This window comes from Sceloporus occidentalis, unplaced genomic scaffold (assembly GCF_023333645.1).
Source record: "Sceloporus occidentalis isolate IW3139 unplaced genomic scaffold, rSceOcc1.0.p SCAF_320, whole genome shotgun sequence".
Taxonomy (NCBI): Eukaryota; Metazoa; Chordata; class Lepidosauria; order Squamata; family Phrynosomatidae; genus Sceloporus; species Sceloporus occidentalis.
Genome location: NW_028317300.1, coordinates 137,208 through 161,957, shown reverse-complemented (window position 1 = coordinate 161,957; position 24,750 = coordinate 137,208). Strand labels below are relative to the sequence as shown.

Sequence of the window (24,750 nt, the reverse complement as noted above, 5' to 3'; positions counted from 1 at the left end):
ATTTTACAGAAATTAACCAGCAAAAACCCACAACCAACATGCCGATTTGCATTTAGAAACAGTCATTTCTCCCTCTTGGAACAATTAAACTAGACGACCAAGTTAAAATGTCTGTTCTAATATTAAACTAAAACACAAGCACATCTGTCAATTGTAGAAAAGAAATAAAAATCAAATACAGCATTAAAAAAAAAAAAAAAAGTTATTTTTAAAAGCTGTAGCGGTTTTACACAATGTGACCACTAGGTGGGGCAACATGCTCATGGCATTTTAGATCAGCAATCGGTGCCCTTTATGGTTTGATTATTATTTAGTACTATGGACTAGTGTTCTGTAAAAACTGCAGTCAACTTTAACAAATATAAACCATAGTGATGGGAACGCCAAATAAGCGCCAAGTTTTATGTCTGCAGTGAGAAAAAGATATACAAAAAAAATACTAGTTTCTCCACGAGGTCTCATCGATCGATCGATGACTTACTACAACCATCTCGATAAGGTGAGGCCGCTTACCTCAAATCACTTTAACATATTCCATCTAACGTATTCAATTCCAGTCTAGTACAGAACTCCCATCCCACTATCTGCATTAATCCTTTAACCATGCCTGGGGTTTTAACATTTTTTGTTAAACCATTCATTTCTAATAAAAATCATGCCAAAAAACAATAGTTATACAACTGGCATTAATTATTTTTTTTATGTGGGAATAAACTTAACGACTCCACTGAACGATTAGACAGAAATTCTCCTATCTGTTTCAACATATAGCTAAAATATAGGTTATATTAGAAATTTGTACTTTAATAAAATTATAATGGTGCATAAGAAATGCAGTTATGCCCGGCTTGTTTACAAAAGTCAGAAAGAAAAAAAAAAAAAAAAAAAAATTACATAGAACTTTTTTTTTGGGAGCCACATGATCCCTATAGAGATCATTGCATATATAGGACACAATACTGGACTCCATAAAATACTTTTTTTTTTTGAGCCATGGCTATCTGGCTCCTGGGGTTTATATGCCTCAGGTAAGGTGTCTAAGAAGTTTTTTTTAAAAACATCACCACTATCCCTTAAAAGAAGACACATATTCCAAGCTATTTTAAGAATACCATATGCAGTTTGAAATGTATGGAGATCCTTGTACATATTATTTAACTTTAAAAACATTCTACCATATGGAAAAAAGCTAATTTTTAAGCTGTAGCATAACTGTTGATCACAAGACTCTGGATCTAGCCTCCATGAATTGGTAAAATATCTGTAAAGCGATAAACACCATTACACATTTTTAGTAGCACAACATAACCGCTTCTGAATATCACACCACATGATACATTCTTATATCATTGCCATCATTTAAGATTTGTTTTAATAATGTAACTAAAATCAAAATTATGCTTTAAAGCAGCGTTTGCATTAGTTAAAGGAAAAAAGCTAGAAACAATATTAATGAAATATAAAGGAATAAATTAATACATATTTATATGTATACTTTACAAGTAATACAATTTTGCTTCAATTCTATCTCTTAAAGACAGAATTCAGGCTTCGGTGGAGTAGGTATAAAAATAAAGGGTGTGTGACAGCTATTTTGGCAGTGGCTGTGTTAAGGATATATTATTGCACAGAATCAAAGTATGATAGGTCTTGAAAGCTTTGGATTCTAAATATTCCTATTAACCCCAAGCCAATATTATAATAGAGTCCTGCATTGCCTTTGCTTTATTCCGACCCATGGTCCAAGCAGCTGATAGATTGAAGCAACAACTACTTGATGTTTGAAACGAAAAACACCAGCTCCTTTTTCAGCGCATCAATTATGAAGACGTTGACCTGGTCCCACAAGGCCTCAGAATTTTTCTTAGAATGGTTTCAATAGACTAATGCATTGCTCGCAAAGGTCCTTCAGATACATTTAGACCACAGAAAAATGGCTCCATTAAATCCACTAGGCCTTTACCAGACTGAGGTGACAAGGGTTTATGACATCAAGCCCTCAGAAGACTCACTCAAAGATGACCACTTTCACCACGAACGTGCCCGATTATGGTCACGGACCCATTTATGCCATTAGGCTTTTTTTTTCAGTAAAGGTTTACTTCAACCACCTCTTCAATGAAGCCACTGCTAGGTCTTTGTTGGGCCTCCACTGTTGCAATATTCAGCTAGTTTTCATGACAGTTTTAGGCCAATTCCACCATTAGCAGGCTGTCAGGGTCCATGGGTATTTCAGGGTGTTCAGTTTCCTCGTGATGATACAGAGAAGCCTTCATGTTAACGTTAATACAGAAGAGTCCAGGCATCAGCTGTCTTTGGTATTCCTCCCATTTTTGCATCATGTCCATCAGGGAGCTGCTTGTCTTTACCCATCTTGGTAAAGACTCGCTGGCTCCAAGAACCAATGGAACCGGCAGACTCTGTGCTCTCCTCAGCTCCAGATGGTAATAAAGCCTGGGTGTGAAACAAAAAAAGAAAATTAAACAGACTGCTATAAAAAATGATCTTGCTTTGCTTATTGTATCCACTAACCGTCTACAAATCTTACCGTGACATTCATAGTAAATTTACTCCTATTAAAAGTAGTGTGCAAAAGTTTTAGGCCGGTGTAAAGTAAGAATGGTTTTAAGAAAAGGCCTTCTGACTGTGCAAATACATTATTAGCCATCTTTGGTTAGTATGGAATACAGGTCTGACCTTATTTTTGCCAATTTGTTATGTGTATAGGATAATAATGTCATTATATGTGTATAGGATAATAAGGTCAGTCCTCACAAAGGCCATAAGAATCTCAAAATAGTACAAAAGCACAATAAATACAAAACACCAGTACCTTGCAGATATGTGGTTTCCCAGTTTATTGGTAGCCTTCCTTAAAACAAAGCGACACACTTTCCGCGTCTGATCCTTAATCCAACGGATATCCTCAGGAACATCAGGAAGCCACTCCAAAAGTCTAGGACAACACGAAGGGGTGGGAATTAAAAATTGCGTTCTAGATCTGTATTTAGTAAATGTTTTATTATGTGATAAACTATTATAAAACATAAACCAGTGCACCTTGTCATCGGGTACAAACCTACTAACAATCATATATTAGCAGCTTGAAAACATTCCTGGCTCGCTTGTATGTACAGCGCGAATAATGAAAGGAGATTTATGCGTCACATAGAACCCATAAGCCATAGCTGAGGGGGTTCCGGCACAGACAGTAATCTGTCCATATTTTGCATTCAGGAATTGTTCTCCCTTTTGTTGGTAATGTTTTTTTTTGGTTTGTCAATAAGTACAAAGAAATACTAGGTGCACATCAATCTTTTTCACTATTTCTATTACTCTGTAAGTGTCCTGGACGTATTTCTTACCTGACCGTAAATGATAGAGCGGATTCCAGAGGCAGAGTATAGGGAAGCATCACAGCAGATACCAAACGCACCGGTAAGAGGTTAGATATAGACAGGTAGACGCTGCGCTTCTCTTTGCAGGCCTCCAGGAGTGCTAAACAAAAGAGACAGAGGAGTCCTCAGGTTAGTTGGGAAATCGCATTGTCTTTGACAGATTGTTCTACGTCATCACGCGTCCCTCCCTCTGCATCACTGCGCAAAAAGAGGGAACAATCCATTCCCATCTCCCTGCCTCGTAATGTAAAAGAATCACAAGGAATGTATATTTCCTGTGTTTTTATGGCGGCCCGGGGCATTCACTCTGTTAATTACCCTGGTTAAGTCTCTGTGGTAAATGTTCAAATATATGATCCTCAGCTGCCTCCAGAGAGGAACTTTCTGTAGGTTGCCTCTCGTCTTCACTCTCATCCTCATTCTGATTGGATGGATTTTCAGGAGGAAGTATCGCCAGACTTCTCATAGGTTGTGGTCTGTTCAGAAGCCCTGCCGGCAGAAAGAAGAAGAATATATTAATATCAATAAAAGAATTATGCTTGTGTTCAATGTATCCATAAGCGAAAGAATTAAAACGAGGCTCCGGTTATTTATATGTCATGCAGTTAAGCGGTGGGGGTGAGGGTGCGACCGGTACCCAGGCTGACTCATCTCATCAGTAGGGGGAAGCATTAATGGCTAAAGTGCGTCCTGGCTGTCCATCACCGGGGCGTTGAGCTCACTTCCCAACGCGTGCCGTCTCAGCTCTTGCACAGGCTTGGCAAGCTTGGTCGGACCTGGTTCAGCGTATGCCACACTATGGCTGTGACATTCCCGCTCTACTCAATAACACCTAGAGATCAAGCCGGTAGCTGCCTTTGGCAATATAAAAAGATGCTGCAGTCTTAGCCCCAAGTGTCTTTAAATGCTTCACCCCTCTGCCTCTATGGCTCTTAAAGGGGTTAATAATGGAGGGGATACATTTCCCTAACCAAGGAAAGATCCATGTCTGGCAGAATCATCTGTGGCCCAAACATGTTTTTTAATGGTAAAGTTAGGGGAATATGGAGTTGGGGAAATTGACTGCAGTAGAAACCAATGATAGCAAACACAAGGAGGCAGAAGAGCAGCAGATCGTGCAATACATAGGTGTTTATTCACAAAAGGAAGAGTTGTGTTCCAGCATGTTGACTTCATTATACTTCATTGGCTGGTCCTGTATAATGCATAGTTAAATCAGTGAGAATTCTTCAAAGTCTCATTGCCCACTGAATTATGAGTTATACAGAGCCCCTCGTGCGAGAGCAGCTTGCTAATGTTTGTCCAACACTAATAGTGAAGTAAGAGGGTGAATCCACAACTCCCCTGTTAACTCTCCATTTAGTGAATAGACCCCACTGAGTATCAGTAAAGTAAGCCAATGGCTTAAAAAATATTTTACCATTCCTCTTTAAGAAATGTAGAGCATCTCTGTATCCCTGCTTACACATGTCTTTTAGGACCTGCAAAAAGGTTTGAAAAAGATACTTGAAGTCAGTAATTAACTAGACGTTTTAGGCTATCCCCAGATAACACCCAAATGCTTTTCCATGCATCCTCTAATTGTTTGCTTGATCGAGGATGATATGAAATCTAATGTAACCATTTCAATTAGTTTTCATCGGGTTGTAGATTAACAGATGCTACCGTCATTACCTGAGGCTCCGGTGGGAATAACGCCTTTGACAGCCGGTACAGATTACTCAGGTTAAACTGTATGCTCGTGTTGGTGACCCGGAGTTCGTGGATATTTGTGCAGCCGTCCCTGGGACAAATGTCACTCTCCCCTGAAAAAGGGGACACTGTGATGGTGTTTTTAAGTTCATACTGAGGAAGATTGTCCGAGATACCCCCATCCACGTACCGCTGAGAAAGCGAGGAGAAAAGGAGAGTCAATTACATGTATAATAGACCAAAGTGAAGTTGGTACAGGTTATAGGGCTTACACCGCTTATCATACTCTGTTAACCGGCTATACTGGTTACTACAGTCATCCCGGACCATCCCATTGGCTTAAAGGCCAAGCAATGCATAGGGGCTATGGACAAAATCAAATCTGAAATTGGTAAAAAAGTGTTCAAAACAACATCTGAAAATGTATTAGCCATAGGACCAGAGTGATTTTAGAATTTTTTCTTAGATGGCCCTACAAAAAAACCACATCCCGTTTTGAAAAATGAGAGACGCAATTTATAAGTGCGACTTCTATACAGCAGCCGATAAGCGGTGAAAAAAAAGCCTGCCCTTTCACACGTGAAAATAATGGATAGCGACAGCCAAAGCCTACTGAAGCCACTTGTCAAATCTCATTTAATCTCCACGGCAAGAAAGCGGCAACAAAACTGGAAAAACCAACAAGCTGAAGTCAGGCTCAGCAAATGACACACGGTACATGAAGGAGAATACTCACTACGCCTTGGAGGCACGGAGGGATGAGCCCACAATATACAGGGATAAACGTACTGCAGACACAAGCCTGAAACACAGAGGGTATAATATCAAAGCCGAGTAACGATTCTATTCATCAAGGGACGATGTGATTGGTTATTTGGGCAGTAATTTCTTGTGCCACTCGTTATAGGTGAAGAAGTGCACTGAACAGAATGAGTTATATACTTGGATGGATGAAAGGTGGCATCCAATTATTAAAGTGATAACCAGCCCCCTCAATCTACCCCACCACGTTAATTGCCCCAGTTACCTGTATAAGCTCTTCCTTGGTGTTGAACGTTGACAGCAGAACATTCTCGCCATCCGATACACGAGTTAAGGAAATGCCGAGCCGGCCCGTGGCATGTTCATGTGCGTCATCCGGAAGAGTTTTATAAAGACACTGCCGGATTATTTTAACCAGATTAAAGGAAGGGTGAAGGGGCCCCAGGAACCGCTTCCTGGCCTCTTTGGATACATCGATGATGTTTGCACCAGCTTCACCTGCAACAAATAGGTAATGTCAGACCGGACTATGTACACACCGAGAACAAGACCGTACGCTACAGGGTGTGATACGTGCCAGAGGGCCCAGTGTGCCAAATGGCTGCTCCAGACCTGTAACTGGGTCATTTTATGCAAATTTCCCATGATCCCTTAATAATGACTGCATTCCAGTCTGTATCCCAGCACGTAATCCACAAAATGTTTCTTATCAGCTGATCATTTTAACGTATTTGCAGCAAGATTTAAGACAGGAGATTAATTTTCACAGCTGGTAGGCTACAATTGTATCGCAAACATTTTAAGATTGAAATATTGTGCGTGTTAACAGCAGACGGCGGAAACGCGCGATATTTCACTTAACGACAAGAGTGCTTTGTTGACCGTCTCCTAAAAGGCAGCCGCATAAAGGCAACAGTGTCGCTCGCTGATCCAATACATTTCAGGTATTCAGTCTTTAGCATATGACCCATTTAGTTACATAATGTCACAAAATCGTGTTTAATAAGAGAAGCGTGTGCGTTGGGTGCAGTTTCCTCGGGACGGCTGAACTCCAGACCTCGAGGCTTAAAGAAACAGGATTTTCAGGGTAATACGCATCACATTGCTGGCGATACACTGATCTAATTGTTTGATCTCGTGGAAATTAGGCAGCTCCGGGGGGGGGGTTGTTACCTGATGAATACCAAGGCTCTGATCACCGATTTCCCCCCATATAACTCTGCAGCAGCCCTATTGTTTGAATCGACTCACATGTATCACACAATATTCCGTTACCGTGGGGTCTTTCCGTATCTCACAGATAAACAATGTGTTTTAGCCACCTGAACGATGACTAAAGGTATACATACACAGAAATAAAATAAATATATATATATATATATATATATATATATATATACACACACACACACACACACACATAACACACACACAGGGGATTATTCACTAAACTAAGAGTATCCAGTCACCATTTTAGCCATGTGTCATGAGGTCTGTTCTATGAAAGCCCGAGGGCACTCATGTAACTATACATTCACATTTCTTGCTGGAGAAATTCACCAAGCTACAGTGACACGGGAAATGGTAACTATTTCATCTCACGATTCAATGAATAAACCTCACAGCAAAGAATTAAAAGGGTAGAGACTATGCTTATGTTATAATTGATTTAGTTCGCTATATAATGGGATATTACACTGAGGAGCTAAATTCGGAAGGGTTTCTTCAGCTTCCGGGGGTTCCAGCGTACAGAGGGTGGCGCTGCATGAGATTACTCGCGGCCGATGGGTGGTAGAAATGGAGAAAGGTTACTGGGAGCTGAAATAAACAGTTAAGGTGCCAGACGTTACAAAATACCCTGTGACAATACGGAACAGGCCTAGGCTTGTTCAAAGGTGACTCGGCTGAAGGCCAAAAATAAGGACACGGATACAAGCCTTTTCGCCGAGTGAAAGTGCTGAAAGCAACAGAAGCAAAGAGCCTGTTCATGCGTTAGACAATGTAGCCATTTATATGTGAATACCACCCAACAGTCCCCGTTTCCATGGGACAGTCCTGATTTCACTGTCCCTAATCTGCTTTAGTGAAACTTACTTACGTGTGCTATTATATTATATACTGGAGTGCTAAAGACAAATTCTGTTCTGAAACATAGAATCTGTCAGCATACAAGAACCATTCAGTCCATCCAGTCTGCCCGTTCTTCCTTGGCCTCGTCTTAGATTCAGGATAGCTTTATGCCTATCTCTTTAGGAGAGGCTAGACAAGCCATGGTGGAATTTTACTGCACCCGTCTTTTTATTTTTCCCAGTTAATTTATAACCATTTGTTTCACATCTTATTTTAAGTATTATTTTGTGGGGTTTTTTTAAACCAATATTTGATTAGTTGGTTTGTGGAAAATTCCATCACTGTGTATAGTATAGAACACAAAGCTACATTTATTCTCAGTTAAAATACGTTGAAATTTATAGATGTATAATCACAGCAAAGCTCTATAAATTTAGCATAATCACAATTTAAACTACAGGCCAGAAGAGAGGCTACGTCTTCTAGAAGTCATTTCTAAAGTAGCTTGGAGAGGATGAATGAGATATTATATCTAAGAAAAGGGAAGAACAGTAATGGCAAATCGCACCCAATAGGCATTTTTTTTATTTTATTTTTTTTATGAAATTGTTACATTCTAAAATTACATTAATAATAATAAAAAAAAATATATATATATATATATATATATATATATATATCTCAAAATAAAAGATCTTTAAAAGATAAAACTAATTAATTAGGGAAAAGATATCGATCTGCTTTGTGCAGGAGACACATTGGGATGATAAAGGTTCTACATACTGGAAATTTAAAAAGTATCCTATTATTTATTCATCTAATTTATCAACAAAAAAAAAAAGGGGTGCTGCGATAATTTTGGCTACTGAAATAAAGTTTGATTACATATTTCATGAGAGTGATCCGCTCGGGAGATATGTTATTCTGATATGTAAATTAAACGATATAATTTACACTTTGGTTAACGCTTATGCTCCCAATGATTATCCGGTGAAATTTTTGACGTCACTTATTAAAAGAATGGAGGAAGTTAAAAGAGGTATCTTATTATTTGGTGGAGATCTGAATTGTGTCCTGAATGTGGATTTAGATAAGAAATTAAGAGATAGTAGATCCGTTGACAGGGCCGCAGGGACTATGGCTCGGAAATTGTCCACACTCATTGAAAATTATAATTTATTTGATATTTGGAGGATTCAACACCCTGTAGAAAAAGATTATACATTTTTTTCTAATAGACACCTTTCTTACTCAAGGATTGACGCAGTTTATACTAATTTAGTAGCTTTAAAAAACTGTATTTCATCTCGAATCGGGAATATTTCCTGGTCTGACCATGCTCCAGTTTTTTTTTCTTTGAGTGATCGACTTAAATATAGTGTTAGATCGGGATGGAGATTGAACGAGTTCAATTTTAAATCCGACTTATATAAACAAAATCTTTGCAAAGAAGCCCAGCAATTTTTGCAGATAAATGACAATGGCTTGGTTCAAGATTCTACTTTATGGGGGGCATTTAAATGCACACTAAGAGGCTATTTAATAAAAACTGATGCCTTTATTAATAGGCAAAAAGGCAGAACTATGTCTGAACTTTATATAGCACTGGCAAAGGCCGAACGTACCAATAAATTAAACCCCACCTCGGATCTGACTAAGGAAATAACAATGATTCAGACGGAGATTAAAATTAAATTGGATGAGAGATTAGAGCGAGCTATCTCGTATTCTAAACAGAGGTGGTACTATGATAATAATCGTCCAAATAAGTGGATAACTAATAAAATTAAGTCAGCAATTCAAAGACATAGAATAAAAAAATTAATAGTTAATAATAATGTACTGTTGGACCCCTCACAAATTGCAGAAGCCTTTAGAGGTTATTATAAATCCCTTTACAATCTCAGATCAAGAGATATCTCGCTTACTCGTATTGAATGTTTTCTGCGTAATCTTCCAATTCCTAAATTATCTAGAGAAAAAGCTGAATATATTAATAGACCTTTCTCATTACTTGAAATAAGAGAAGCTATTTTAAATCTAAAGAATGGGAAATCACCTGGCCCAGATGGGTACACAGCAATCTTTTATAAATCGTTAGATCCTTTGATTTCATCTCTTTTGTTGAGGGTCTTTAATAAGATTGGAGAAGATGGTGTAGCCTCTAAAGATTTTCTCCAAGCCTCTATTTGTCCAATCCCAAAGGCAGGGAAGGATCCCCGTTTTCTTTCAAATTATAGACCGATCTCTTTGATAAATGTAGATGCAAAGATCTATTCTAAAATCTTAGCAAAGAGATTAAGTAAAGTAATAATGGATCTGATTCATCCAGATCAATCTGGATTTATTAGTGGCAGAAACGGGGAAGATAATACTCGGAAATTATTAGACCTGATTGCGCAGGTTCATTATACTCGCACTCCTTCAGTGTTTCTTGCTTTAGATGCCGAGAAGGCGTTTGATAGAGTAAGCTGGAATTTTTTGAGTGCGACTCTGGATGCGGTAGGGATTAATGGTTTTTTTAAGTCGAGTACAATGGCTTTATATAGCAATCCTACCGCTAAAGTTACAGGCCCTGCTTTAAATTCTACATTTTTAGATATTGCTAACGGTACTAGACAGGGGTGTCCGTTGGCACCTCTGCTTTATGCGTTATCAATTGAACCCCTGGCGATTCAAATTAGATCATTACAAGATATTGAAGGGATAAGAATTAAAGAACAATCCTTCAAAATAACATTATACGCTGATGATGTTATACTTACTTTGACAAATCCAGAAGTATCAGTCCCTGCGGCCCTGTCAGTTATTCGAGAATTTAGCTTATATTCGAATTATAAATTGAACTTTGTTAAAACCCAGGCGATCTCAGCATATATCTCTTCTGCTCAAAAGACTTTCTTTGTGGATCAATATCATTTAGATTGTTCAAAAGAGTTGGTGGACTATCTTGGAATTAAATTAATGTTTGATCTAAAAAAATTAGTATTCCTGAATTATGAAATTGTATTGAATAATCTTGCCTCCTCTATAGAAAAACTGAAATCAATAGAGTTATCATGGCTCGGCAGAATTAATATGGTAAAATCTTATTTAATCCCTAAAATTATATATCTATTTAGGACAATACCTCTTCGAGTCCCGGGTTATATCCTGGATAAATTTTCTAAAATGGTTCTCTCCTTTGTTTGGAAATCGGGTAAATCCAGAATAAGTCAGAAAATTATAAAAAGAAGTTATAGATATCTGGGCTTGGGATTTCCAGATATTAGAATGTTGCATGAAGCTGTAATGTTTACACATGTCCTATTTTGGGACATTAAAAAGGATATAAATTTGGGATGGCTCTATTGTGAACGTAGTCAGGCAAATGAGTATGATTTATTTAATCTCTTTTGGCTTAGTCCCTCTATTTCGAAAAAAGTAAATCTTATGAATCCGATTATAACGGACGCAATAAAAACAAGCTATAAGTTTAGATCACTTGAAAGTATAGATGTGGAATTTACAATTCTAACTCCTCTGAAGGTTCTTAAATATTATATTCAGGATATTGAGTTATTAAATTGGACCTCAAATAATATTAATATTTTTGGAGATTTACAAGTGAATGATTCATTCCTTAGTTTTCCCGATTTACAAACTAAATTTAAGCTTCCTGATAAAGAATTATTTTCATATATTAGATTGAAGTATTTTTTGAATTCTAAGATGGTCCATCCTCCTTCAGAATTAGATCTATTAATTAATAAGCATCAGGAAAAAAAAAAAATTAATTTCTTTGATGTCAGCGTATCTGGATACGCAAAAGAACGACATAATACCTGCTTCTGTGGAAAAATGGCAAATTGATTGTGAGATCATACTACCTATTGAGAGTTGGGCTGATTCCTGGACACAAGTCAGGAAAGCGGTGCATGCAATTAATATACAAGAGATGTTTTTTAAGTTGCTACATCGCTGGTATTTAGTTCCCTCCCGGTTAAGTAAATTCTCTAATGTAACCTCTAGCCTATGTTGGAGATGTGGCTATGAGGAGGGGACTCAATTCCATATTTGGTGGGCATGTTGCAAACTGGATAGTATTAAGCTAGAAGTTACTAAGCTTCTTTCATTTATCTTTAAATGCAACTTTGCGATCAACTCTTATACCTGGCTTTTTCATTTAGCTTTTCCTCCTTCAACTAGCGCATTTAAATTATTGGCAGTTAACATCTTATTAGCTATTAAAATATGCATTGCTAGAGCTTGGAGGAAAGCTGAATCCCCTACTTGGAAAGAAGTAATGGATCAAACTACCCACCAAGCTAAGATGGAGAAATATTTCTATCTGATGAATCAAAATTTGCTGAGATATAACCAGATATGGTCCCTGTGGTTTAATTATATTATGGATAATCATTCAAACGATTCTTTCTCTACCACATAGATATACTCCTTTGGGTACTAATCTTAATTCCCTTGAGTCTCTCTCTGAATTTGAATTAGTATTACTTTTAGAATCCAAGTTAATTAGTGATGAAATTAAAATTGCATTTTTTTTAGTTATATTTTCAGATCGGAGTAAATTTCAAGATCTTTAAGTCTGCATATACTGGATTGTAGTAGGTATTTATCAAACTAAAGACCCCAATGGGTATAGTGTCCTCGGAGTACATTATAGTTACCGATAATTTAACCTCTACCCCTCCCACCGCCAATCTTGCTTGTTTGCGTCTTCCGTGTATGTGTATGAATGTTGGGTAATATGAAGATCTATATACGTCTTAGTACTGTTTTAAGATATTATTGTACTTTATGTGAAGCGGACCAGAGCAGCTCATCTTTTCCTTAATGGTTTTGTATCAGTAAGAGTTGTAACTCTGGTTTATCAAAGAATTGTTGTGTATATTCTTCATATGCTCTGTATCTTTTTGATATGTGTTTTATATATTTGAAAAATTCCAATAAATTATTAAAAAAAAAAAAAAAAAAAAGAAACAAAGAAACATAGAAAGTGACGGCACTAGAAAAAAAAAAAAAAAAAGATAAAACTAAAGATCAAGTTTAAAAAAAAAAACAAAAAAAAAAAAAAAAACTAAAGATCATCGAGTAACACTATTATTGAAGGGTTACAGCGCCTTTAGCTATAACTTCCCCCATCACCAGAAGAAGGAAAAAACCCAGCTGTGGATTGCGAGCATGTACTGGCCAAACGCCATGTGTGGGCAAAGGGCATGAAGCGTGTCCAAGTACCGAGCCCGGTGAGAGAATATCACAGTCCTGACAGAGAGGGATCAGAGGATTACATGGCAGGAGCTGGATCATTCTGGAAAGACATTTTAGTAGCAGGAATGCCTGCAGCACACTTAGTACTAGACTGTACTGTACGATGGTGCTATTATTGAATTTTATGCTCAGACACCAACTGTTCCCCTCCCAAAGAAACACAATGTCAGTCACAGACCAGCAGTCTCCCATACGTTTCCATCTGCAGAGTAGTCTGGAAAAGTCTCTCCCCGTTACCTGAACACTATCGGTCGCCCAAATGGATTGTTGGCCTACGTCTAGCCGTGTCCCAAAGGCTGGCCAGACTATGAATGGTGCATTATGTTGGACCAACCAAGAAGTCAATAATTCTGTTTTCAGGTCGCGACACCCGTGTATCGGAATTACTGCATGTCCACCAAGAGGACATTGTAAGGTCTTCAAGTATGCATTTTGAACAGCCAATTTTGCATAGTAAACGTTGTGAGATGAAGGGATTTATTATGTAATAAGCTTTATGCGATTAGCCGGGAGGTAAAAAAAAAAAAAGTTAATTCCTGTAACTATGAATCTTTTCTGCTGAATATTTAAAATTTAATTATTATTTCTCAGAAAGGATGTGAAGGTAGGAAACAAGGAAGGCCAAGTTTTAATGCCAGACACAAGAAGTTTCTGTACAATCGGGGGCTTCAACTGAAAGTTAAATTAGATTTTTTAAATTTCAAACTCTTACAAATTTTATTTTTAATATAACCAATGTTTACTTAACCCCTTAATGATAAAGCCCGTACAAAATGCATTGTTTTCAATGGGTTTAGGGACCGCCCATTGTCCTTAAGGGGTTAACAGTCTTGATTAAAAAAAAAAAACGGTGTCATATTAATGATTTCTGGAGTAAACTGCATAACTTAACATATTATATATAATATCTTAGAACTACATGCGGTTCTTGCGCTAGGCTGCCAGCACATATTTCCTCTATTAAAGAATAAGGTTACGGTACAATCTGCCCCGTGCTCTGCCGTTAGCCCAAATCATCTAGCCAGTGCCAAAGGCAGACTCCTCCTTGATGTTTGGTGTCCTTTAACTCCCATATTCAAAGACTTTACGCCAAGCCTAATCAAGAGAAATACAAATATTTAACATATTTCTTGGTTGCAAAACCGCAGATTTCAACATTTCGAGATTATGGGCATCCAAAAATGAAGCCCAAGCAAATTAAATATTTGTATAGAATTCCTGTTTTAGTAGCAAGTGTTAATATGCAATAGTTTGAGTCGTAATAAGTTTTAGAATCCCTCTAGTTTCATTATAATCAGGATAATAATATTGGTGGGGAAGTTAACTCTGCGCTTTCCATGCTCATTGCACTTTGGGTATACGCGGGATTTGATTACTAGGTGGGAGCAGCACTTAGCCGGTATGTGTGTAAAGGTAATTCACAGTGGGACCTCCGTGCAGCACAGGGAGTGTAAAGATCAAATGCACAGATCAAGCATTATCCAATAACATGTGTTCTTTGAAAGGGAAAGACAATGATAATGTCAATGGAAAAAAAAAAAAATGCATTCTTTATTAAGCAGAAATATTAGACAACACTACGCAATATTGCAAGCGCACCCGGATAAGCGGAGGCTGCGTAGAAATACGCAGTAACACTATTTTGCAATGGAAGTCGTTCCTTATTGGGGACTGGAACGACTGTATAGAGATACTTAATACCATTAAACATTACAGAGTGTATCATGCCAGACGCATTAACAGAGGATCACAGAGGACCCCTCACTGGGATATTCTGGTCACTGCATGTTCTATAAACACTTCTAGGGAAAAGCTTTCTTAGAAAATCCCTTGGCCGGGAGCCCAGGTCACATTATATATAAACATGTGTGCAGTCGGGTAGATTTCTTTATCTCAGCAGCAAGAGAACATTCCAACCTGTGTGTGCGCCTCTCATCAAACGGGGACACACGGGACATGCAGATCACGTAAGGCTATCGATCATCTTCCTGAAAGATTTCTCCGGCCATCGGTCATTTCAAATCGGTTAAATCACCAAGGTGTATTCACTAAATTGGGACTTTCCAAGAGGGGCTGAGCTAGCCCTGCATATTGCATAGATCAAACAGCATAATGACTTTAAAGCTTCATTAAAATGGAAAGGCCACCAACTATTTTTATTACTTATTTTAAAAAAAAACTTTTTTTTTTTTTTTAAACAGTGCCTAGTATTTGTATATTGTTTTCAGGTGGAGGCTACTTGCTTGTGTTATTTCTGGTTATCTGAGCCCGATCTCCTACACAAACACCCCGACTCCTTATCATACTCCCTGTAGGAAACCGCCCAGACACTCTGACCAATGAAAATCTACGGAGGAACTGACTTCATTAGCATTGCCATAAAGAATCAGCTCAGTGTGGTGACTTAGTTTGGGGGGACCTTCCCTGCTATCACAATGACATCCTCCTGGTCTGCAGATAAAGGAAGTTTATTGGAACAAAGGGAGATAAACCTTTTTGTCAATGCTAACCTGAATTTCTATATACAGCACCGTATTTCTTGCTTTTAAGTATGCTTTATGCAAGTCAAACTCAGTGCTTGTAAGAAAAGCCTTGTGCTTGACCCTCTATAATGCACAATGAAGCCAGTAAATTGAAATTATTAATTATAATGCAAACTGCTAGTTTAGTGATAACCCCTATGTAGGGACAGCCTCGAAAATACTAGGCCCTAAGGAGCCCCTGCATACATATTGTCCTACTTGAAAGGGAAAACATAACTACGTCTTACATCAAGCCTACAGTTTTTATCCATCACCCTGAATAAAATAAACTCAGAACAGTATATATTATATAAATATACACACACAAGCGTCAGTCACCTTGAGTTGATCTTGGCTGCAGAATGTGATGTCAACTAATTATGTAGACAAACAAAACCGCATACTGTGAAGGGGACGTGACCATCAACTATGTATACATTCATAAAATGATTGAACCTCCATCTATAAATATATACAGCAAACACACACACACACACGTGATCTAGAGATTATATAAGTGCAGCGATACATAATCCTCTGTAAAATGACTTGCATTCCAATTTGTAAAGCGTGCAGACATTCTCTGCATATTCATACTGTGCACGCTGCCGACGAGTATATGAGACACTCCGAGGGGAACGCTCACTCACGTATTAATCATACAAACAGTTTAGTAGAATTATTCGAGAAATGGAGGCACTCTGTATCATTACGCAATGCAGCATTTCGGTAATCTGGGAATGGAACATTATGAGGATACTCGGTACCACTATACAGAATGTATCAGGGCCATGATGCTGCTGCTTGTTCCTGGTAAAGGAATATATCCCTATGGAGATGCCCTGTTATGGTATGGATCTCACGCTGAACATCTTGTCCGCCAACAACGGTCAGGCTGTGCAGCGTCGGATCCTAGAGATGCGCCGCCCTGTTTGCCCGTCCCCACTGCCAAGCGCGTTGGGCATTTCTGAACCTTCCCCACGCTCCCTGCCTCAGGAATTTGTGGGAGACGTAAACAGGACACACATGAGAGGCCGGCACCGAACTCATACGTCAAGACACAGGGTACACCATTGTTGGGCAGTGGATTTATTCCGAGTGACAAAAGCCCTGACAAAATCTGCCCCACAATGCAGGGAACCCGCCAGCCACGGCCCTGACCAGTCTGCCCCACAACGCGGGGAACCCACCAGCCAGAGATGCACACTTTTATAGCGCGCACACTTGCCATTTGCACCTTTCTATTGGTTGCGACAGAAACATTTAACAAATTACAGAAGGGAAGTTTATTCCAGAGAAGAAATGTAATACGACGGGGCCAGAATCTCAAACTGGAGGGTCCAGCAGGACATCAGTTAAAACAACAGATAACAACATACTTTACACCAAGACAGATGGGGACACCATGTGAAACATTTTTATTACCCTGTTTACCTTTACACAGCAATCTATGCTACAGAATACTTTTAGAATCAATACATTCTTAGAAGCTGTATACTTGTCCTTGCCGTAGTGTTGTAAACAAGGCGTCAGTCTATTCAAGGTCACATGACCAGCCGGAGAGCCAAAACTATGGCATAAGCGCTATTTCACCATTACAGGTGCTGTCCCAACGCGGTGACTGCGTTCTTAAACAGAACATTGTGTAAGGATTATTTGCTTATTTCCTCTATATGTCTGGTCACATTAAAAACTTTTCAGTTCCTATGGCAACAACCTATCAGGGCCGGACTGCCACATGACCAACATAAATGAGATAACCTTATACATAATTTGCACTTTCAATAGTATTTGGTTATCAAAAAGTGTTCAGGTCAACAGAGCCAGTGGAACGTCACCTTTAATTCACTCCACTCTATTGCATACAACATGTAAGAGCACAAACAAAATGTCTTCCGATGGCCATATATAAACAGGGTCCTAAATGTGAAGCAGTAACCATGGAAACACCATGCATAAGTTTACGGTCTACAAATTCAGCTCATGTCTCCGGCTGCTAAATTTATACGAATTTACCATTATTTGAAGATGGTATAAGGAAAAAAAAAAAAAAAAAAAAAAACCAAAGAAAAACACACCTGAAGATCACAATACAAAATAAATAAAAAATGTATGCTTCTGAAGGAGCCGTGACGGGCGTCTTAGTTCCTGTGTCTGGAGCCACTCGATGGGGCGTACGTATAGAATGGGATTCTAGTGCAAAGCTTGAAAAGTGGTCTTAACCTGCTGACTGAAGCATTTGTCTGGTTGCTATAGCAACAAGTCAACCTTTTCTTTTATCGTGTGATCCGCACGTCAGATTATTGCTTTATCCTTTATTGTAAAGCCATGAATGTTATTAATGCGTAAACAGCGACAGGCCTCGGCTTTATAAGATCATTTGGATTAGCGTAACGTTCCTGCAGAAACGTCCGTACACGGCGTCCTGTAATAATGTCATGGCTAAAAATACCGCCCCGGGCGCTGCCATGTGCGGAGGGCCAGCCCGTGGGCCGGCAGGTGACATTTTGTTTGACGTAGGTCACTTCACGCGCACCCAGCTCCAAGAGCATATTCTGGCCTCTTACTCACGGGTGAGGAATTGCTCAAGTGCTTATAAAACCGAAGCTTACACTCAAGGGAGCCTGCGCAGTTACTCATGCTTGGCTCACTCAAGCCTTCCTTGGTTAAAGGTTGGAAATCAGGGTCACGTAACCCATGGAGTAAGCGAGACAGCCGTCCCGTGGAGTCGTAAATAAGCGATATTCGCAGAGTTAAAACCGGTCAGTTTCATCTCTGCCTGCACGCCATGCTTTGTACATATGGCCACGGCGCTGAGTTACGTGTTACACTTCGGATAGAGGGGGGGGGGGGGGGTTAAGGGAGTTTACTGACCGGCAGTTACCTCTTTAGGCAGAGATAAGCCTGGGGGCCCCTTGCTACTCCTATAACGTGGGGCCCGGAATGCTTAGCTATGTTACGTCCATTTCCACCGGGCTCAATGCAGAGATCAAGCGATGCCAGGGCAGGTTAAAGCCCACGATTATGCCACCAAGGCAAATAAAGGCTCAATGTGGCACATATATAGTGTCCCACCCCCTATATGTTTACAGTTTAACAGCCACAGTGTAGAAGTATTAACCCCTTGTGATCAGACACCGTTAAATTACATTTTGGTTCTAGCAACCGTAGCATTTAAAGTGGCTATTTTTGTCTGTTTTGTTACAATCATGTTTTTCTTAATAAAATAATATTTTGTTCTGCGTTTCATAACAGCTGCTAGCAAAGCTACCTAAATAAATACTGGAGCTTAGCAATTATATTTGCTTTTGAGAAAAGTAGAGAGGAAAAAACAAACAAACAAACAAAAAAAAAAAAAAACCTAGCTCAAACAAATAGAAATTTTTTTAACACTCGTTCAGAATTTATGCAGAATTAACGTGCGTCAGTTAAAATAAGCCACAGGTCACATTGGCAGGGAAGTGGTTAAAGTTAACCTATCGCGTGCCACAGTAGACATTCTTCCCATTTTTGGAACAAATATTAGGCAACATGTATTTATGCGTTACCGGGTGTGATCATCGACGGTACCTAACAGCGTTGGATAGAGACGCCATTTACTGGTAACCGGGTCACTATTCCCCCTCGGCAACACATGATATGCCTACTGCATTGCCTGGATAATGGGATTTGTAGTACATCATTATCTGGGCTCGGCGGGCTGGGACATCGGCACCCACTTTTATGTAGCCAACAACTGTTCTGCATCAGGAGAAGCAGCACTGGGCACCGTTGTGCTGAACCAGCAGAGAAAATCCGCACAACCGGAGCCAAAATGGTTTATCGCACATTGTTTCAACCACCCCATTAACCCCGCGTGATGTGAAGCATAACCCCTCCAGCCCTCTTTACAGCCCGTTGTCGGCTCCACCACGTGTCACCTAGTGATCAGAAATATAAAGCAGGGTCACGTTGCAAGCAGGTGATTGCGGAGTCATGTCCGCCGATCGGCTGCTCACCTTTTAAATGGTGTTTAAGGAATATTACGCCATGTACCGAGGCTACATTCATAGCCGTGTTACACGCGTGATCAAATGATGCTAGCTCAATGCTCCCTATGGAGATCATGCCAGTAAAGCAGTTCAATTATTATATACAATTATGTAGGAATAATAAAGTTTAAAAAGTGTTTAATTTTTTTGAAAGGAAAACTCTACCCAGGTAATAGGAAAAAAGATTATTGTAATTACCGGGGAATAAACTCTCAGTGTTGGATCCCAACTCTTATGGTGAATGGGGAGACTCTCTCAGACCACCTTAAACGGTACTGTATATCAGAGCTGAAATTCCTGCTTGAATACAGGTGACTGCGACTTTATGTTTAGCTCCCTGCAAGTTATGGTATTGAAAGGGACCATTTGAATGCCACAGATGGCAAGTCACCACAATGGGATCTGTGATGGGCTATTAAATAATGCTTCGCTGACACAGAACATTCCCAGATACGTTGCTGTCCTTTAATACAGGTGATTGTATCAGCGCAAGAGGAGCAGATGTAACAAACTACTGATCACAGCTAAACTCTGATAACTGGGTAAAGGTTCCATCGTTATCAATTTCATTACAAATGCTTTAATTGCCACACAAGACCAAGCAACTGTCTTCAGATGGGAGTTTTTAATCTGTAAATGGAGTAAATTGCCAAAGCAAACATAATCCCCCCCCCCCCCCACATATGATAATAAAGCTAAACCTTAAATGGCGATATTTAATTTAGTAATCAGTATCATGTCCTCCCTCTATTACTCTTGTTACTGGTCAGCTAGGAATTCTTCTAACCCATACCGGTTTTATTAGGTGTAACATTAATGTGACGCAAGGGCTTTGGGGTTAATTCACGAAAAAAAAATAAAAAAAAAAGAAGAGTTGTCTGGTTAAGATTCAACTCCACGACTTCACTGCTCATTATGAAGGGCTTTGCTGGCCCTGTATAATGCATAGTTAAATCAGTGAGATTTCTCCAAAGTCTCCTCGCCGATTGCATCACAACTTTCCGTTTAGCAAATAAGTCCCTCTAAGTGTGCTTTCCTTCTTCTTGCAGACCTTTTCTCTTACCCTTGAACCCACACTTGATAATCTCCAGGCCTAACCTTGTTGATCTAAATGAACTTTGAGTTGGTTTCTCTTCGGTGTCCTATTCCGTAAGTCCCTCTGGATGACAAATTCATGGAAGAACTAGTCAGCACAAAGTGGACAGATATTGGTTAACCCTTCGTTTTATTATTTTTATTTCACTGTTTATTAGTTGTTCCGACATGATGCCTTTTAACAGCACAAAATTAAAGGCCACCGCAACCTTTGAAGTACTTTATTTGGGGGAAAGCCCTGAACACGCCCTTACATTACAAATACAAGTTTATCTTTCACATATTTTAAGACAAAAGGACAAAATACACACAAAAAACACCCCCCCCCCTATCCACAGTATTGGGAACTGGTTTAATTCGACATCTGCCGATTCTGGAAAGTCGTCGCTTTGCGGAGACCAAAGAGCCCTCTCAGCGTCTTATTTGTTGAATTTTTTATTTGCCTGGAATTTACTATACCGTCCCATACATGTAAATCCTGGACACACTTATAATCCATACCGTGCGGGGTCTTTCCTGCTACACTATACCCTGTAGTAGAATAGATTTAATATAGTATTTTGCTTATCAGCGTAATCTCAGCTCAGTGACCAACCGGTCATCGAACAATATGGCCAACAGAAATTAATATGGCGGCCCTGCATTCACCTAAGAAGTCCATGATCCCATAAGCAGGTTCATCAATGGATTTGGAAGAAACATTTGTTGGGAAACACGGGGTTAAGAAATGCCTTCATCATAAAGTTTAAGGATGACTGCATGCTGTGATATTTGTGGTGGGACGCATGTAGACATTTTGGATCCCTCATGCCTTTGAAGGCCTCAGTGGCTCCCTCTTTGGAGGAGGACCGTGAAGATCCAGTCCTCTATCGGTCTCACCAGGGTGGAAAGGGGTTATGGATCGCGTCGGGGAACGTGGCCCCGATGGGGGATGATGGGGGATGATGGGGGACCCGGTGTTCCTTCACTAGCGTGGTTAAAGCACAACACGGTGGCCTGTAACTCGAAGGATGACAATCGTCTACTCTTTTTCCACAGCTGCTTCACTTTAGTCAAGCAGCTAATCTACTTAAAAAAAATATTACCAAAAGCCTGATAATAGCTGAATGTGGTTATGTAACACTACGTAAACATACAGCTTTCCACACACAGCCAGCCACAAGAGAACATTTACTAAAACATACAAAAAGTTGGATACAAAGACAATCTAAATTATTATATTGATTCATTTTCTCTTCTTCATATTGAAAACATGTTGATAAGAAGCAGATTCTCTGGATACAGAAACACAATAACAGAAAAATGGAACGCCTCATACGCTATACATTTTATCTTATACCGTTTAACTGAGCAGACACGACGACGCACCGCATATCTCACGCACAAGGCTCAGGGCAGATCTGCTTACATGAGCAAGCTGGAGAGTGCGAGCATATAATTATATTATATATATATACATACATACACACACACAAAATGATACCGTCATAGGGTTATATTTCTGGGGAGTCCAGTCCCCACCCCCCCATGACTAACAAGCAAGATATGGGCGGCTGGCACATTCATCCGTGACAAATCGTACTATAATTATACGGCACAAAAACACCACGCCAGGGTTTGCTGGTCCCGGGGTGATTGGGCAAATTCCAAGGGCTGCGTGGTCTGGTGGAATTCTATTCCGATTTAATTATATCTGAGCAGCCCAGGTGAAACCCCTTCTTGAATACAGGTGACAATCTGAAACTATCAGTGCATTTAAGAAAGTTCCAAAATATGTACATTAACAGGTATTGTTCCTGAGAAAGGTGTGATTTGTAGCTTGACAACAGCCAGACAGCAACCACACCACATAACCAGCGGTGATAGTCTTTCGAAGCGGAATAAATACAATACTGTATAGGGGTAATGGAGGAAGTTCTACTTTAGAGAGTGGTAGATAAGTGGAATAACCTCCCGGTATAGGTGGTAGAGGTAAACAAGACCAGACCAAGGACTGAGTCTTATATCAGGAAAAATGGGCAGACTAGATGGGTCGGATGAGTCTGATCTTCGGGCACATTCTATGCGTCTATAATATAATCAATAGGCGAGATCCCTCAATAATCAGGGATAAGCATATATTTGGTGAGATTTGTAGAGACACATAGAATCCAGGTCTTTAAGGTAAGTCCCGGTAAATACCCTGGAGGTAAAACGAATCACTTCTACCCCTTTCAGCTATTATTCGGGATCTGACAGCGAATAAAGCTTTGCCATCACTGATTTTGTTCTGTGGAATATATTCGGAGAAGACGCTAAACCTGTGAACAAGGAAAGGTCTTTCCCCGCAAACCAATAACCCACAGATGTGACTCACCCAGGCAGGCTCCGCTGACCAGAGCAGTGGCTGTCAGCGCACCAGCAGAGGCTCCGTATATGTTTCTAGCATTTTCCACCAGGAAAGGTGTGTGTTCCTTCAGACAGCTGGCAACCCCAATGTGATAGATCCCCAGGAAGCCGCAGCCGGCAAAAGAGATATTCCAGGAAGAGTCCAGAGGAAACATGTCTGGGGAACCAGGGTCCTTCTACTTCGACAATGGAAGGCAAGCACAGATCTGCAGGAGAGAAGATCACACATGGCTCAGGCACAGTGCAGGGCTGGACAGCTGCTACCCCTGCCTAGGTGTGCACAAGCTACAACCCCCATTGCGCTCAGACATGCAAGGAGTGATGGGAGTTGGCAGTGCTCTGGTATACTTCTCTACAAGCCGTCCTGGTGGCCCCCATAAGTACTACAATTATACAGATAGATTGCCCATTTCACCCGCTAGCCTCAGAATCAGTCTCCCAGGAAACATATTTTAATCTGGCGATCGCCCGCTTACCTTTGATCTCCGATCTGACCGTAAAATCTCCTCTCCTACCCCTCTACTATCTCTTAGTCCAACGCTGCCACCACTGCCAATCCGTGCCAGGCTGGTCCGTGTTAACGTGTTCCGGGAGGGTGTCTGCGCGTCTTTTGCCCCTTGTTGGGGAGCCGATACCCCTTTATGCGCCCTGACCGGTCAGCCTACTATTTTTTTCCTCCCTATTCCTGGTATTTTATTATGGGTGGCTAAACAGCCTGTCCCCTGACGTCATATCCCATAACCGCCAATCCCCGCTCTCCTGGCTGCACAGATGTAGAAGCCAATCAATGTCACACGGACCAATCACCTCCTGCACCAGGGCTACACCCACAGGAGGGGGAGGAGCTCGCTGTGTTTGACAGCCCTTCGTCGGCCCCGTGCTTCCCTTGGAAGTCCCTCCGGGACGGCTCTTCACATTCTACCCCTGCTGGTGTAACTTTTGTCCTATTTAAAGATTCCCCATTGACATTTACACTGGAAAGTATGTTAGAAGCCAAAAATCAACATATTATCGCCCGGGACACTTGTTTTTTCCAGCAACGTTTGTTTTTCAACAAGGAGCAAGCTGTGCTGTGTACAAAACGCGAGTGACGTGGGCTGAAAACAACAGATCGTGGAACGCAATACATGGTTATTAGAAAGAACAGTAATAAACACGTTTAAAAACACAGCATTCGGCCCATCTGGTAGACACAAAGACTCAGACCTTTATCAGTACTTGGTCTCGTCTTAGATTCAGAATGGCTTTCTGTACATCCCCTCATTTTATTAAACCCTAAAACTTCTGCTGGGAGACCTTTCCATTTATCTACCACTCCCTCGGCAAAGGGAAACTTCCTTACATTACATCTGAACTCCTGACCCTCTAGCTTTAGGCTATGGCCTTTTGTTCTATCACATCCTCTTCACTTTCTATTCTTTCCTCCAAGCTGTACAGGGTCACTATTAGGGTCACAGAGCCTGGGCGGCGGCACAACACAAAATACTACTGTATCTATCCCGTTTTGGGTGCAAATCTCTGCCA

General features: G+C 40.1%; 1 protein-coding gene across 1 annotated transcript; it reads right to left on the bottom strand.

The window, feature by feature from the left end:
- Positions 1-2,186: 2,186 nt before the first annotated feature.
- LOC149274810 (patatin-like phospholipase domain-containing protein 2) lies at positions 2,187-23,381 on the bottom strand. Its single transcript, XM_089505241.1, has 9 exons — positions 23,195-23,381; positions 6,118-6,350; positions 5,827-5,892; positions 5,073-5,282; positions 4,819-4,879; positions 3,717-3,887; positions 3,366-3,498; positions 2,834-2,956; positions 2,187-2,454 (listed from the first exon to the last, which is right to left on the bottom strand). The coding sequence occupies exons 1-9, from the start codon at positions 23,379-23,381 to the stop codon at positions 2,187-2,189; spliced, it is 1,452 nt and encodes a 483-aa protein (XP_089361367.1).
- Between the last annotated feature and the right edge of the window lie 1,369 nt (positions 23,382-24,750).